This window comes from Nomascus leucogenys, chromosome 18 (genome assembly GCF_006542625.1).
Source record: "Nomascus leucogenys isolate Asia chromosome 18, Asia_NLE_v1, whole genome shotgun sequence".
Classification (NCBI taxonomy): domain Eukaryota; kingdom Metazoa; phylum Chordata; class Mammalia; order Primates; family Hylobatidae; genus Nomascus; species Nomascus leucogenys.
Window position 1 is genome coordinate 54,664,872 of NC_044398.1, and position 17,158 is coordinate 54,682,029.

The window sequence follows — 17,158 nt, forward strand, 5'->3', positions numbered from 1 at the left end:
CAGGTTCAAGCGATTCTCCTGCTTCAGTCTCCTGAGTAGCTGGGATTACAGGTCAGTTGCTCTCCCTGGAAGGAAGAGTATTCTCAGATTTCACCTTGAAGGAGGAAGAGTTCAGGCTGCCAGAACTGGACTAGCACTTCTGAATATCCGGAGGCGAGGTCGCCTGACTTCCTTGGGAAGCTCTGCCGTGCCCCCACCCCACCCTACCCCACTGCTGCAGGCCCTGGAGTCCTGGGACCACCCGGGTCTGCGGCCCAAATCCTTCCTCACTAAGGGGAGGGGAGGGGGTTCCGGCGGGGCGGGATGGGAAGGGGTGCTTGGACGGGATTGTGACATAAGATTTCCCTGGTGACATGGAGCAGATCTAGACCTGAGCCTAATAAAGGTGGCATAAAGGTGTCATAAAGACAGGGCGGGGCGCACGCTTATAAGGGGCACGAGCGTCTGGGGGCTGCCAGAATGGCTCCCGCTCAGTGCGCGGTGCCAGCATGTGTCATGTCCCGGCTGTGTTTCTGGGGCCTGTGGCCCCTCCTCACGTGGCAACTATTGTGGCCACTAGTCAAGGAGGCTCAGCCTCTAGAGTGGGTCAAGGATTTGCTCCAGCTGACCTCTAACCCCCGGGGGCCGCCTGAGCCCTGGTCTTCTGCTCCTCCCATCTCCAATGGGAATCTCCCCATGCACCTATTGCCCCAGCAGACCCGGGGGACTTTGACTACATGGGGCCCTCTGCTTCCTCGCAGATGTCAGCCCCACCCCAGGAATCAACTGAAAATTTGGTTCCATTCCTGGACACGGATTCAGCTGGAGAGCTGCCCCTAGGACCAGAGCAGTTCTCGGTTGCACACCAGGATTTCAATGACAAGCTGACTCTGCAAGAAAGGCTCCCAGAGGTGGTTACAATGCTGGACAGGGATCAGAACCAGACCCTAGTTCAGCCTCCTCGCCTCACAAGTAAGGTTCAAACTGCAGATCTAGATCGGGCTGCAGGTCATCAGGCAGATGAAATACTTGTTCCACTAGACAGTAAGGTTTCAAAACCAACCAAATTTATTGTTTCGCCCAAGAACTTGAAGAAAGATCTAGCTCAGCGCTGGCACATTGCTGAGATTGTTGGAATTCCACAGCAATTATCCAAACCTCAGCGTTAGAAACAGACTTTGTAGGATGAATATTCGAGTATGGATACACTGTATCCCGGCAGCCTGCCTCCAGAACTCCAGGTGAACTCAGATGAGCCTCCAGGGTCCCCTGAGCAAGTTGGACTTTCTGAATTCCATCTAGAGCCTGAAACTCAAAATCCAGAGACCCTTGAAGACATCCAGTCCTCTTCACTCCAGGAAGAAGCCCCAGCGCAGCTTCCACAGCTCCTTCTTCAACCCAGCAGGAGGCCCCAGCTCTGCCTCCAGAGTCCTCTATGGAGAGTCTAGCTCAAACTCTACCAAATCATGAGGTGACAGTTCAACCTCCAGGTGAGGATCAAGTTCATCATAACTTGCCCAACATTACAGTTAAACCTGCAGATGTGGAGGTTACCGTAACTTCGGAGCCTACCAATGAGACACAATCTTCCCAAGCCCAGCAGGAGGCCCCAGTTCAGTTTCCAGAGGAGGTGGAACCTTCTGCAACCCAACAGGAGACCCCAGCTGAGCCTCCATGTCATCCTGTGGAGTGTGAACTTTCCATCAGTGAGCAGGAGCAGCCAGCTCAGCCTTCTGAGTCTTCTGGGGAGGTTGAATCTTCTCCAGCCCAGCAGAAGACCCCAGCTCAGCCTCCAGAACATCATGAAGTCACAGTTTCACCTCCAGGTCACCGTCAAACTCAGCATTCAGATTTGCCCAATGTCTCTGTTAAGCCTCCAGATATGCAGCTCACCATAGCAACGGAGCCTAGTGCAGAGGTGGGAACGTACCCAGTCCACCAGGAGGCTACAGCTCAGCTCTCAGGGCCAGGTAATGATGTAGAATCTCCCGCCATCCAGCGCGGGGGCCCACCTCTGCCTCCAGAGTCACCGGAAGATGCTGGACCTTTAGCAATTCAACAGCGAGACTTCATTTCAGTCTCCGGAACCTATTAATAATGAGAACCCCTCTCCAACCCAGCAGGAGGCTGCAGCTGAGCATCCACAGACTGCTGAGAAGGGTGAGTCTTCTCTAACCCAGCAAGAGGCCCCAGCTCAGACTCCAGAGCTCCCTAATGTAGTTGTAGCTCAGCCTCCAGAACATTCAAACCTGACTCAAGCCACAGTTCAACCTTTGGACCTGGGGCTTACCATCACTCCAGAATCCAAAACAGAGGCTGAACTTTCTCCAACCATGCAGGAGACCCCAACTCGGCCTCCTAAGAAAGTTGTACTCCAACTTCCAGTATATCAAGAGGTAACAATTCTAACACCAGGTCAGGATCAAGCTCAGCATCCAATGTCACCCAGCATTACAGTTCAACGTTTGGACCTGGGACTTACCATCACTCCAGAATCCACAACAGAGGTTGAACCTTCTATAGCCCTGATGACTACAGCTCCTCCTCCAGAACACCCTGAGGTGACACTTCCACCTTCAGACAAGGGTCAGGCTCAGCATTCAAACCTGACTCAAGTCACACTTCCACTTCTAGACCTGGAGCTTACCATAACTACAGAACCTACTACAGAGGTTAAACCGTCTCCAACCACGGAGGAGACCTCAACTCAGCCTCCAGACCTGGGGCTTGCCATAACTCCAGAGCCCACTACAGAGACTGGACATTCTACAGCCCTGGAGAAGACTACAGCTCCTCGTCCAGACCACGTTCAGACTCTGCATTGAAAACTGACTGAAGTCACAGGTCCACCTACTGAACTAGAACCTACTCAGGATTCATTGGTGCAATCTGAAAGTTACACCCAAAATAAGGCTTTAACTGCACCAGAGGGACAGAAGGCTTCCACAAGCACCAACATATGTGAGCTCTGTACCTGCGGAGATGAGACGCTGTCGTGTATTGATCTCAGCCCAAAACAGAGGCTCCGCCAAGTGCCTGTGCCAGAGCCCAACACCTACAATGGCACCTTCACTATCTTAAATTTCCAAGGAAACTATATTTCTTACATTGATGGAAATGTATGGAAGGCATACAGTTTGACCAAGAAACTAATTCTCAGTGAAAATTATTTGACTGAATTACATAAGGATTCATTTGAAGGCCTGCTATCCCTCCAGTATTTAGATTTATCCTGCAATAAAATACAGTCTATTGAAAGACGTACATTTGAACCACTACCATTTTTGCAGTTTCTAAATCTTGGTTGCAATTTACTCACAGAAGTGAGCTTTGGAACATTTCAGGCCTGGCATAGAATGCAGTTTTTACACAAGTTAATTCTCAATCGCAATCCTCTGACAACTGTTGAAGATCCATATCTCTTTAAATTGTCAGCATTAAAATATCTAGACAGGGGCACAATGCAAGTCCCACTTACAACAATTGAGAACATTCTCATGATGACAGTTGAACTGGAGAAACTGATCTTACCTAGCCATATGGCCTGCTGCCTCTGCCAATTTAAAAATAGCATTGAGGCTGTCTGCAAGACAGTCAAGCTACATTCCAACAGTGCATGTCTGACAAACACCATACATTGTCCTGAAGAAGCATCTGTAGAGAATCCAGAAGGAGTGTTCATGAAGGTGTTACAAGCCCGAAAGAAGCACACGAGCACTGAGCTGACTATTGAGCCGGAGGCAGCCTCAGACAGCAATGGCATCAATTTGTCAGGCTTTGGGAGTGGGCAGCTAGACACCAATGATGAGAGGGATGTTATCAGCATGCTAAGTTACATCTTGCCTTATTTCTCAGGGGTAAATCTAGATGTGAAATCAATGTTGTTACCGTTCATTAATCTGCTTTCTTCAAATGTGCAAGATGGAGATAGGCCCCTGGGTATTTTGAATAACAATACAAAGAGCCCCTTTCTTCCACCTGCATCCAACAACTCAACTTATAAAAATAAATTGAGAAAGCTGTATTTGCTGGAAAATATGTTAGATGCAGAAATACAAGAAAAAAATTGATGAAGTTACAAGGGAAGGAAAAACTGCCATGCTCATGCAGTCCAGCCTTCTAGGCAACAAATTTAAATGCCAAATGTTTGAAAAGAAATTAGGAACTATCTAACCACAGGAAAGCAGCCTGGCAAAGATCCAAAGTGTAGGCAAAAACCTGCAGAGAGTGAACAGAGTCCTCATGGGCCCAAGGAGCATCCTGAAAAGGCACTTTAAAGAGGTGGAAAGCAGAGGATCAGGAGGAAACAGGGTGCCCAGGCATTTGTGGAGAACTCTGCCAAAGAAAAAAGGCTCAGGAGTCCAGCCCCAAGGATGCTGAGACAGCCTCACATAGAGCAGGGGTCTGAGAAGTTAGTGGGAAACACCGTCTACACCAAGCCTTCGTTCATCCAAGAGCATAAGGCTGCAGTCTCCTCTGTGCTGAAACCCTTCTCCATGGGTGCGCCTCTGCATCCACCCCTGCAAAAGCACTACCTCAGGTCAGAGACAGATCAAAAGACTTAACCTACGCCATTTTCATTTTAGAAAATGTAAAGGCTAGAGTTAAAAATATGAAGGCTGCTAAACCAATTGTACATTCCAGAAAAAAATACTGCTTTCATAAAACTTGCTCCCACATGGCCCACAGAACACCCAAGGCCAAAAAGAGTCCAAAGTTCAGAAAGAAAAGTTACCTCAATAGACTGATGCTCGCAAAGAGCCCTCCGTTCTCTGCAGCGAAGAGCCTCAGAAATTCCCTTTCCCAAGGGGCTTTTTCATCTTTAGGAGACCCAAGTCCTCAGGAAAATCCTTTTCCAGAAGTATTTGCTCCTTCAGAACGTTTTATGGAAAACACTAATGTAAAAAACACAACTGCAAGAAATGTCTTTGAAGAAAACATTTTTATGGAAAACACTACTAGGCCAGAAGGCACCATCTCTGAAAACACAACCCACAATCATCCTCCTGAGGCAGATTCCGCTGGGACTGCATTCGACTTAGGGCCAACTATTAAGCAAACTGAGACAAAATGGGAATACAACGTGGGCACTGACCTGTCCCCCTAGCCCAAAAGCTTCAATTACCCATTGTTCTCGTCCCCAGGTGATCAGTTTGAAATTCAGCTAACCCAACAGCTACGTTCCCTCATCCCCAACAACGTGAGAAGGCTCATTTCTCATGTTATCTGGACCTTGAAGATGGACTGCTCTGAGACCCATGTGCAATTGACCTGTGCCAAGCTCATCTCCAGGACAGGCCTCCTGATGAAGCTTCTAAGTGAGCAGCAAGAAGTAAAGGTGTCCAAGGCAGAATGGGATACAGACCAGTGGAAAACTGAGAACTATATCAATGAGAGCATGGAAGCCCAGAATGAACAGAAAGAGCAGAAGTCGAGTGAGCTCACAAAAGAAGTTCCAGGATATGGCTATAACAACAAACTCATCTGGCAATATCTGTGACAGAAATACTAATGACTTGATTATAATTTTTTGCCTCATTGAGATTTATTCTCACCGAAAGTCATCACAAGAAGATGGAGAAGGATTCTCAAGGGGCATTTTCAGATTTCTGCCACAGACGAGATGCTCTTCGCGAAGTGAGACTCAGGATGGATCTTTCTCATTCAGACAGCCACTGTGGCTTAAAGATATGTACAAACCTCTCAGTGCCACAAGAGTAAATAACCCAGCATGGAAGCTGCACAAGAAGTCATCTAATGAGGACAAGATCCCCATCTGATGAGGACAGTGAAACCCCAACAGAGAAGGGGGAGGAGAGTGAAACCCTGCCACGGGAGGAGAACATAGAGTGACCCCAGCCCGCCTCAGGCCTCCTGCAAAAATACTTGGCGGAAACAACAAGGGTCGTCAGAAAGAAAAAGCAGGACTGAAGCCAGTGGCCCACACATCCTCAGAGGCAGCAGGCGGAGGAAGCACAGGGCCGTCGTTCCCTCCCTTGTTTCCCAGTCTAATTAATCACCCAGACCTGAAAACATATCCTCAGGGGGTGGAGATTTTACAATTAAATACCATTGTTCTTGGTGAAAAAAAATCATTAGTATATTATATATCGTGCACTGACAGTGACACAGTAGAATTTCTTTATCATCCTGAGAAGTCTACAAGACACTGGAAGAATAGACTAATCTACTTGTTCAGTTATCTTAACTTTCAATGTATCTGTTTTGTCTTTTTGTCTTAATTTTATGCATAGAACTGCAGTGATTCTAACTAAAGTGAATAATAATTCAAGAAGCTTAGGCTCTACTAAAAACACACTCGTGAATTCTCTATTTAACATGGCTCAATTTAGCAATTTAATCAAAAGTAAATATTTTCCACCTTTACGGTGATTCTGCCATTTCCAAATTCTTCCTCCCACGTGCTCTCAATTTTGTTGTGTTTTGTTTTTTTTTAAGAAAAAATTATCACCACAGCCCTGTTTAAATTTAGGTAATGGCTCCCTAAAGCCTCCATGATAACGTCTGAATTTCTGACAAACTGCCTCCAAGTTTTATTCCAAATTCTTATCTCACTAACTTTTGTCATACATTCTATGTTCCTTCCAAATCCTCTTTATCTCCCAAAACTCAGTTCCTCCTCTGCCTTTGCATGTGGTCTATGTGGAATGCCTAACTTTTTTTTTGGTAGTGACAGGGCCTTGCTCTGCTGGCCAGGCTGGAGTGCAGTGGTGTGATCATAACTCACTGTAGCCTCAAACTCCTGGATGCAAGCGATCCTCCTGCCTTGGCCTCCCAAAGTGCTCAGATTACAGATGTGAGTCACTGCGCCCAGCCCACCTCTTTCCCACAGAATGTATCCTCCTTGTTCCTCAAGGTCAGTCAATATGCTTCCTCCTCTCTAGTCTTTTCTGGCCTTCTCCAGAAACCAGGATCAGGAGCCATTATACCTCCTCTGTTTTCCCCGAGCACTTTGTTAATAAATCTTTCATAGAATTCATTGCAGTATATGATATACATTGGGTTATATTGCATTATAGTGTTATATTACTGCCTCTTTTTCTCCACATTGTAAATCTCCTGAGGATACAGAATTTCCTTTATTCATTTTATGTCTAACATTGTATTTCTTGTCATGTAATAAGCAATACAATTTTGATGACTTGAATGATGTGAGAAAACAAGAAGAAAAAAACAGACGAGGATTACACAGGTGTATGTCTTATTTTTCATTCTGCATAACTTCTGCCTGTATTTTATTGATAACCTTGGCCTTGAATATACATAAGTGGATAAAATGTCTCATATTTCAGAGTAGGTTGTAGTAAATTAATCATCTAATTGCTTGTTTATACTGTTCAATTTGATCATCACAGTTTAGGTCTCTAGCAAGAAGAAAAAGAGGACTTTCATGTGTGTGGCAAATAAATAAATAGGATACAAACAGGATTTGTTAATAATCGGAATCTGTTAAAAACAAGATAAATTTTTACTGTTTTGTGATAATAACAAAGTAAAACAAATTGTGTTCCTAGGGTTTACTTATAAATTAAACACACTATTACCACTTTATTTTCCAATTTCATCTCTTTAAGAAAAAAATGGGTTACTTTAAAATGATCTATGAGTACAATTTTATACGGAAAGGGCAATAACATTACTTTCAGTGCAAATAGAAGTTTATCATTGCAAGGGCAACTGTAAAGAAAAACTTTTTATTCACAACAGGGTGTGTGACATACGCCTTTAACACGGGGCCAGTGTCGCTAAGAAGTTGAAAATACAGTATTGCAAAATGAGTAGAAAACAAGCAACAAAACAAAAGTGTCTGTCTTCTTTTCTTTGTCCAACATGTTTGGGTATTAGTATTGAAGGAGCTCTATAACAAGTGCAAATGATGTGTGAAATGAATCAGCTCTGCTCAGCATATACACAGAGACTATAAAGATACTCATGCAAATATAGCTCTGCTGTGTTAATTGCTACACGACTTAGACAGGTATGGCAGAAAGATGGCCAAATTTAGATGCCCCAGACACTGATGTCACACTAAACTCTTGGAATTGGCTTCTTGGCTTTCCTCCCTGACAAGTGACTGAAATGGGGGTAGGGTTGAATTTTATGAAGATGTGACACTTAACCCCACCACACACATGCACAAATTATTGTATTTCCTTCTTCGTGCCTGTGTTATGGCCTGCTAATGGTATACTTTACTTGAATGAACTCATGTGCTCCAAATTTCCTATGGGATACAGATTGATAATATTCCCCATTTTAAGGAAATTACAGCTTGAATAAACTAAATAATGTGGCAAGAAGGCTAGTAAGTTGTAAAGTCAGGGATGGTCCCAGGATTCTGTCTCTGGAGACTGGCCTTTCCACCCCATCACACATGGCTGCTGATCATCAAGACAGGTTTCCATGATGCACAGGATGGTGGGTGAAGTGGGTGGAGACAAGACGTGTTCACTACACTCACACCTGTCATTTACCAGCAAATCAGCCACGAAAAGCACCACTGTCCTTAAATAAATGACCCCTACTGGGACTTACCTTAGACAGTGGACATGTTTGAAGCAGCCTTGGCTCACAGCGAGGCTTGGGGCCCCTGTGGAGACTGCACATCTGCCCATTTGATGTAGGAGAGCCTCCCAGCACATGCAGTGGGCATGCCCTGCAGGGAGCATTTTTCTCATTCCACAGAGCATCAATTTTAAGACAGATCATCCTGAATTGCCCTTAAAGCTGAGGGCAATTTGTCCATCCACTCACACATCACTTAAGAGACAGAAACTTCATTCTGTGTGTGTGTGTGTGTGTGTGTGTGTGTGTGTGTGTGTGTGTGTGAAGACATTTCCTTTTCCTCTCTCCCCCGCCAAGGCACCTGCTCAGCACACTTTCCTGTTCGCTTTTTCCTCCTGGGCAGTGCCATCCTCCCTGCCTGATTCAGATTCTTCCCTGGTGCTGCTGTCCAGTATTTATTGCTCAGCTAAGTATCAAAACAGAGGAAATACAAAAATCTTGAAGGCTACTACGTGCTAGGTAATTTCACATACTTTATTGGAGAAAACAAAATTTTTCAGAGCTTGTTTCCTGACGCAGTCACACAGTGAACTAGCGGCAAATCCAAACTGTACTTTGGGCCAAGATAACCCTAAACCCGTTCATTTTCCTCAATCCCACCAGAAATCACCCTAAAGAGGAGGGAGATTTATTTTTTTAAAAAACTGAAACGTCTGTAGGTCACATTTATTATTTCCCATTAAAAATGAAAAAGTTTCTATTAAATCCAATAAGGGGGAAATGAATATTCCTTCAATTTAGGTTTGTTCCTTTTATGGAATAAAATAACGCGTTAGATAAGTGTCACTGCTTTTTAGCCACTCATACATTACCATTTGGAATTATTTAGTATTTACAACCCAAAGTTGATTCTCTAATCTATTTCTCATCTTTGTGTGATAATTTTACAAAATGTCCTCTTCATTTTTGAAGACAAAGAAACATGAAACGTCCACGATCAAATGATTCCCCGTGTTGTATTAGACAAACCCGAAGCAAAGCCTCTGGCGGGCGCTGGAGAAGCCGCAGCTGCAGACACCGCGGCAGTCTCAAGACACCACTGAGTGACTGTCCGTTAAGCTGGAAGCGGATGTGGCATTTCAAAGGGGCACGAAATGCAACTGGCTAGGAAGGAGGGATTCCGCCGCAGGGCTGCTGCGTCCGCGGGACCGAGACGCCTAACCGGAAGAGCTAGCAGGAACGCCGGATGCCGCTGGGAGGCGTCCGGAAGCGCGGCGGAGCGGGGGACTACATTTCCCATAAGCCCGCGGGGCAGGGCGAGGGGCGGGCGTCGGGGACATTACCGGACAGGCCTTGCCCGGCAATACCAAGGTAAATGCCGGCGCCGCGGCTCCGAGGGAAGAGAAACTTACGATCTGCGCCTAGATTTTTACTAGAACCCTCCTAACCCATCCCCCGAACTGACAAAAACGACTCTTCCATCCGGGAGACTTTGGGATTTCCGGGCCACAGGACTCCACCCCCCACAATCTAGTCAGTCCCCCAACCAACGTTGGGCCTGGGGCACTTCCCAAATGCCTAAGGACGCAGCGGGTTGCGCTAGTAAGTTGAAGGCCCAGGGTACCCCCTTTCCAGGGTTGACGACCCGTAAAGACTCCTCATTGGCCCCGCCCTCCACGCCCAGTATCCTATTTTTAATTTTATTTTTTTTAATTATTGGTTTCTTAAATAGAGCCAGGGTCTCGCCATGTTGCCCAGGTTCGTCTTGAACCCCGGGCCTCAAGCTTTCCTCCCGACTCGACCTCTCAAAGTATCGAGATTACAGGCGTGAGCCACTGTGCCCGGCCGTCCCCATGCCCAGTCTCCTATTAAATCCCGCTGGAGGTGCCTGGCTCCCTGGGGCTGGGTGGAAAGGGTAGTGTAGGGGAAGTTGCCCTCCGTCCCAGCCCAATTTAGGAGCCGGCGACCTCCTCTCTCCTTTGGCTGCTCCTCGGACGTTCTTGGCTCAGGGCGGCGAAAACTGTCGAAGACCTGCGGGCCAGGGACTGCTGAGCACCTCCATCCAAGGTCCCCAATGCTTTTCTCCATCTACTCTTTAGAGTGGTGTCACGATTGCCACTGGAGAGGCTAAGTGACTTGCCCTAGGTCACATAATTTAAATGGCAGAACTGGAGTTTCACACAGAACCTGTCCCGACTTAAAGCCCTTTCCTTAGGCCCCATTTATCTTCCTCAAACCTTAACTTAGGAGAGTGCAGGCGCTGGGGACCGCAGAGTCACTTTTGTTGCCCAGCGGTGCCGTCGCGTGCAGCTTTGGGCCCAGGTGCAGAACCCAACCGCCCATCCCCAGCGCGCACTTCGTCCACGTCGGTCTGGCCTCGGTTTCCCCCTTCTGAACAAAAGCGCGCACAGTGTGCTCCCCGCACCAAGCCGGGACTGTGGCCCCCTGGACGGTTCTATCTCCTCCTTTCCCCGCTTCCCAGACCCTCCTCTGGGGACAGACGGACCGCGCGCGTCCTTGCCGCGGCGGCGGGTCGGGTGGGTGGGGTTTGCTGCACTGCTGCTGCGGCGGCGGCGGCGGCGCCAGTGGGTCCTCCGGTGACTCTGGGGCGGGGCTGTGGGGAGGGCACGGACTGACAGACGGACTCCGGCGGAATGGGGGGTGTGGCTGCTCCGCCAGGGTCCCCAGGGTGGGAGAGCGGCTCCGCGGCCACCGATGCCCGGACCCCCTCTCTCTTCTGCTAGACATGCTCTTCCTCTCGGTGAGTTGTTTTGCTGTCGTCGCGGGCCGGATTCGTGGCCTTAGTCACGCCCCGGGGGAGGAGGAAGGAGCCGGGCCGCTTCGATCTGTGTGGCCTGGATAGGGCAGGGCAAAGGGGAACTGACCCGCTTCGCTCCTGGGCCTCCTCCTTTTGGGGCATGTTGATCCGCGGCTGCGCTCCATGTTCCAGTTTCATGCAGGCTCTTGGGAAAGCTGGTGCTGCTGCTGCCTGATTCCCGCCGACAGACCTTGGGACCGGGGCCAACACTGGCAGCTGGAGATGGCGGACACGAGATCCGTGCACGAGACTAGGTTTGAGGCGGCCGTGAAGGTGATCCAGAGTTTGCCGAAGAATGGTACGTGCGCTGGGCCCTGGCTGGAGACGCCTCCTGCAGAGAGCCCCAAAGCCCCCTTTCACTTTCTGGTTCTAGTGTTGTTTATTTAGCCTTTTTTTCTGTGTAGGAGCCATGTAGTGGAAGGGGAGCTACTAAATATGAATTAATTACCTTTTGATCTTCCAAACTGGAGAAAAATCTAATATCCAGATTTTAAGTAGTTCATATTGTTGAAAACAAAAGTGGTGTCACTTAATGACTGCGGATTTGGGTGTGTTAAAAAAAAAAAAATCCGGGCCGGGCGCGGTGGCTCACGCCTGTAATCCTAACACTTTGGGAGGCGGAGGTGGATGGATCACCTGAGGTCCGGAGTTCAAGACCAGCCTGACCAATATGGTGAAACCCCGTCTCTACTAAAAAATACGAAAATTAGCCAGGCTTCGTGGCGTGCGCCTGTAGTCCCAGCTACTCGGGAGGCTGAGACAGGGAAATTGCTTGAACCCGGGAGGCAGAGGTTGCAGTGACCCGATGGCGACAGAGCCGGACTCCATCTCAAACAAACAAACAAACAAACAAACAAAAATCTAGGCTGGGGACGCCTAATGCCACACACTCATAGGGTCTACCAGCTTAAGCCTTTTGAAAACTTTTGATATGAAGGGACAGAAAAGAAAGAATAACTACAGTCAATTGTGAAGTAATTTCTCTTTATTTTAATAAATATATATTTTCTAGCTTTTTATTTGCTATTCCATTGTACAATGTTCTCTTTTTTATACACATATTGGACCTTCTTTGCAGCTGGTGAGAAAAATGTCATTCCTGTGGCTGATCTCCTTCTTGTATTTAATGTGCTATTTCTCTGGCTGCCTTTTAGATTTCTATCTTCGGTTTTCAGCAATTTGACTAGTAGGTGTGGTTTTTCTTCATATGAACCCTGTTCACAATTTGCAGAGCTTTTTGAATTTGTAATTTTATGTCATAGACCAATGCAAAGTTTTTGGCCATTAAATATTTTTCTCTGTTCTAAATGCAGAGTCTTAGAGAGGAAGACATACTTTTCAATTCATATCTTTCTACATTATGTGAATTATATTTCACAATAAACATATTTATTTATTTAGAGATGGAGTTTCGCTCTTGTTGCCCAGGCTGGAGTGCAATGGTACAATCTCGGCTCACCTCAACCCCCACCTCCCGGGTTCAAGCAATTTTTCTGCCTCAGCCTACCCAGCAGCTGGGATTACACGCATGCGTCACCATGCCCAGCTGATTTTGTATTTTTAGTAGAGACAGGGTTTCTCCATGTTGGTCAGGCTGGTCTCGAACTCCCGACCTCAGGTGATCTGCCCTCCTGGGCCACCCAAAGTGCTGGGATTACAGGCATGAGCCACCGCACCCAGCCCAATAAACATGTTTAAAAAGTAATTTTAGGTGCTACTACTGCGCCACAGTTGTAAAACTAACTGAATACATTACTGCAGTATTTAATATCATGATTTCTGTTTTCATTAATTACCATTTGGCTAGGTAACAAATATTCAACACAAACCATTCAATAAAAATTCATTAAATGCAGATTCAGAAAGTTTTAAAAACAAATATACACAAAATAGTGTTCCATTTGTAGTTTCTTTCCTTCTATGGTGGTGTCTGAACCTTTCGTAATTTCTTTTTTTTTTTTTTTTTTAACCTTTTGTAATTTCAAACATTCTATTGGAGGAGGGCATATGGGGGACTGAAAGATAAGAAAGAACAAATAAAATATATTAAAAAATGTATGAACTTATTTAGGTATTGATTTTTTAAGTCCCTGATTATTAGAGTTTATAGAAAGGTATGATTCTAAGAGTTTTATTTAAGTAGTATGTTTATACTTTCTTCTAAAGCACACGTTTTTATAGTTTTTTGAAAATTGGCAAAGCTAGACTGATGTCTCTAGGCCACTATGCCTGTTGACATTATGTACCACTTATTAGGAAACCCATATAAAATACAGTTTGTATTTACATAACATTTAAGAAAGTATTGCAAAGTTAACATACCCTATCGGCCGGGTGTGGTGGCTCACGCCTGTAATCCCAGCACTGTGGGAGGCCGAGGTGAGCTGATGCTGAGGCGGGCTGATCACCAGGCGGGTGGATCACAAGGTCAGGAGATCGAGACCATCCTGGCTAATACGGTGAAACCCCGTCTCTACTAAAAATACAAAAAAGTAGCCAGGCATGGTGGCGGGTGCCTGTAGTCCCAGCTACCCAGGAGGCTGAGGCAAGAGAATGGCGTGAACCCGGGAGGGGGAGTTTGCGGTGAGCCTAGATCACACCCCAGCCTGGGCGACAGAGCCAGACTCCGTCTTCACAAATATTAAATTAAATTAATTTAAATTTAAAAAAAAAAGATACCCTATCAGGCCAGGCGTGGTGGCTCACACCTGTAATCCCAGCACTTTGGGAGACTGAGGCAGGCCCTGAGATCAGGAATTCAAGACCAGCCTGGCCAACGTGGTGAAACCCCACCTCTACTAAAAATACAAAAATTAGCTGAGTGTAGTGGCGAGTTCCTGTAATCCCAGCTACTCGGGAGGTTGAGGCAGGAAAATCGCTTGAACTCAGGAGTCAGCTGAGATTGCGCCATTGTACTCGAGCCTGGGTGACAAGAGCCAGACTCCAACTCAAAAAAAAAAAAAAAAGATATCCTATCAAATGGTAATTGTGTTGGACAACATCCAGTATACTGTTATCCCCTGAAATGAAGTTGATATTAATTGAAGCAGAAGTTTGTTACAATGGATTATAAATATTTTTGTAATACTACTTTTAAACCATTTGATTTGCTCTGAATCATTATGCGAAGAGCAAGATCTTGGAGTTTTTTGTTCCTTGTTTCTCAATCCTTATTTAAGGCCTGAAATAGTAATGAATCCTATGGCATCTATGTTTGGTATGACCTTAACCTTTTAAAATTAAAATTCTTAGCTAATATTTCAAATACATATGAAGTACATCATGTGTGAGCACCTTGAGGACAGAAATCTTACTTGAATGTCTTACACACAGACTACACTCAGTAAATGTTCTCGGTTTTTGTATTTTTAATATCATTCACCTAAGCCAATAAACTTATTTGGTTGACTTACTGAAGATATTTTGAGATTAGACTTTTGATGTTTTAAATTTAGGTTTGTGTTATTTAAATAAGTGACCATTTTAAACTGTGGTTTCTCCATTTTTTTCCCTCTGCTTTATAAAGGATTGTATCATCAAAACACTATCTATTAGGTACTCCTAAATGTGCATATATTATACAGATAATTATTATAGTGATTTGAGAATTAATTATGCACTCTCGGCCAAACCTGAAACACCAGCTGTCAGTTTATCTGTGTGGTAATTTCCACAGCACAGCTTTTTTTTTTTGAGACCAAGTCTTGCTCAGCTGCCCAGGCTGTAGTGCAGTAGTGTGATCTTGGCTCACTGCAACCACCGTCTTCCGGGTTCAAGCAATTCCGTCTCAGCCTCCTGAGTAGCTGGGATTACATGCACCCGCCGTCATGCCCGGCTAACTTTTGTATTTTAGTAGAGACGGGGTTTCACCATGTTAGCCAGGCTGGTCTTAAACTCCTGACCTCAGGTGATCTGCCCGCCTCAGCCTCCCAAAGTGCTAGGATTACAGATGTGAGCCACTGTGCCCAGCCCACAGCTCTTATAAACTGCTAGCTTATGCAATTTACAAACTTTAAAAAATATCTTCTTACAATTTTTATTTTAAAAATTTTGTTATAAAGGTAATATACACTGATGTTTAAAACTTTTTTAAAAACAGATAAGTAAAAAGGAAAATAATCTGTATACTTACTATTCAGAGATAGTCTTTAAACATTTTATGTTTATCTTTCTACTGTACTTTTTATGTATATAAATATTTTACCAAAATGTATCATATTACATATGTTGTTTTTAAACTTATTTTTCTAAATTTATTGTAGATCATGGAACTCATACCATTATTTATATTTTTCTACAATATAACTTTTTAGGGCTACAGTTATATATTGTCCTGTTATATTTATATATCATAATTATTTAAACAGCTATTTATTATAAAACATTAACATTCTAATTTTTCAGTTATTGAGAATACTGCAACTTATAGCACTTGCTTATACAATTTGAATTTTTTTTTTTTCTTTTTGAGACAGGGTCTTTCTCTGTCGCCAAGGCTGTAGTGCAGTGGTGTGATCACAGCTCACTGCATCCTTGACCTCCCCAGGCTCAGGAGATCCTCTCTGCTTAGCCTCCTGAGTAGCTGGGACTACAGGGTGTGCCATCACACCCAGCTAATTTTTGTTTTCATTTGTAGAGACAGGGTTTTGCTATGTTGCCCAGGCTGGCCCTGAACTCCTGGGGTCAGGCAATCTGCCCACCTCAGCCTCACAAAGTGCTGGGATTACAGACGTGAGCCACCACAACTGGCCAATTTAAAAATTTTAAACATGAGAAAAATTATAGATATGCTAGAAACACATATGAAGAATTATCCTGAAATTGATGTCTCCAAAATTACAGAGGTAGGAAGTGAGAAATCTATTTTATCTTAGATTAATTCTTTTTCTACTATAGTGTATACTGTTTGGCTTTAGCCCCAAATTCCTTATCTACTGAGAATTTGAAATTTGGCAGAGTATACATGTAACTTTTTCACTTATGCTAGTCAGTTTTGATTTGTCATAAGCTTTGAATAAAAATATCTTATTACGATTGCTTAATAATAGTTATTCTATAGTATGTTTTTAAAGAGACATTTGCAGTTACTTTGGTTATATCTACAGCATGTCTATTCATGTATTCTTTTATTTACTGAACCATCTTAGACATTGCTATTAAAGTTTAAAATCTCAGAGTGTTTTGAAATCAAAGAAGCAAGCAACTAACAGAATCATAACTTTTGTTTCTATAAGATAGAAATAAATCATTATCTAAAATATTAATGCAATATAAAATCACTATTAGTATAGCTAAGCTAATTTATAACCTGAGATTGTCAGTTGTATTCCCCAGGTGATTTGTGTTTAATGTGTATTTCCAACAGGTTCATTCCAGCCAACAAATGAAATGATGCTTAAATTTTATAGCTTCTATAAGCAGGCAACTGAAGGACCCTGTAAACTTTCAAGGCCTGGATTTTGGGATCCTATTGGAAGATATAAATGGTAATTTTTTGTGTAGAGCTATGCAAGAATTTAAATTTTAATGACATAATTATCATATGGCTATTACTTAATTGGTTATATATTATTCTGTGCAGAAAGTGTCCTAGGTATTGGGTACAATTTTCATCCTCCAGGTTTTTTTTTTTTTTTTTTTTTTTTGAGATGGAGTCTCACTCTCGTCCAGGCTGAAGTACAGTGGTAGGATCTCAGCTCACTGCAGCCTCTGCCTCCTGGGTTCAAGTGATTCTCCTGCCTCAGCTTCCCGAGTAACTAGGATTACAGGTGTGCACCACCACGCCCAGCTAATTTTTGTATTTTTAGTAGAGACGGGGTTTCACTGTGTTGGCCA

General features: G+C 44.5%; 2 protein-coding genes and 1 pseudogene across 16 annotated transcripts in view; all 3 read left to right on the forward strand.

Annotated features, from left to right (window-relative positions):
* The first annotated feature begins 423 nt into the window (after positions 1-423).
* LOC100588403 lies at positions 424-5,814 on the forward strand (annotated as a pseudogene). The gene is made up of 3 exons (XR_001114803.2): positions 424-1,609; positions 2,487-3,762; positions 5,124-5,814. The product of XR_001114803.2 is annotated as a leucine-rich repeat-containing protein 37B-like (transcript).
* LOC115831246 (leucine-rich repeat-containing protein 37A3-like) lies at positions 4,620-5,177 on the forward strand. The gene has a single exon (XM_030798662.1). The coding sequence runs from the start codon at positions 4,658-4,660 to the stop codon at positions 5,084-5,086; it is 429 nt and encodes a 142-aa protein (XP_030654522.1). The 5' UTR covers positions 4,620-4,657; the 3' UTR covers positions 5,087-5,177.
* Positions 5,815-8,996: 3,182 nt separating the features above from the next.
* Positions 8,997-17,158, forward strand: part of ACBD5 (acyl-CoA binding domain containing 5) — a 60,778-nt gene continuing 52,616 nt past the window's right edge. The window contains exons 1-3 of one of the 14 annotated variants that reach the window (XM_030798895.1): positions 8,997-10,107; positions 11,456-11,621; positions 16,689-16,809. In XM_030798895.1, coding sequence (XP_030654755.1) covers positions 11,546-11,621; positions 16,689-16,809 — 197 coding nt within the window. In that variant the 5' untranslated portion in view covers positions 8,997-10,107; positions 11,456-11,545. Of the gene's footprint in view, positions 10,108-11,055; positions 11,267-11,455; positions 11,622-16,688; positions 16,810-17,158 lie in introns of those variants that run through there. The other 13 variants (XM_030798893.1, XM_030798896.1, XM_003269393.3 and 10 more) reach the window with 13 other exon arrangements.

Coding starts and splice junctions, on each gene's coding strand:
- LOC115831246 (XM_030798662.1), top strand. CDS start 4,658: ATGGCCCACAGAACACCCAAGGCCAAAAAGAGTCCAAAGTTCAGAAAG.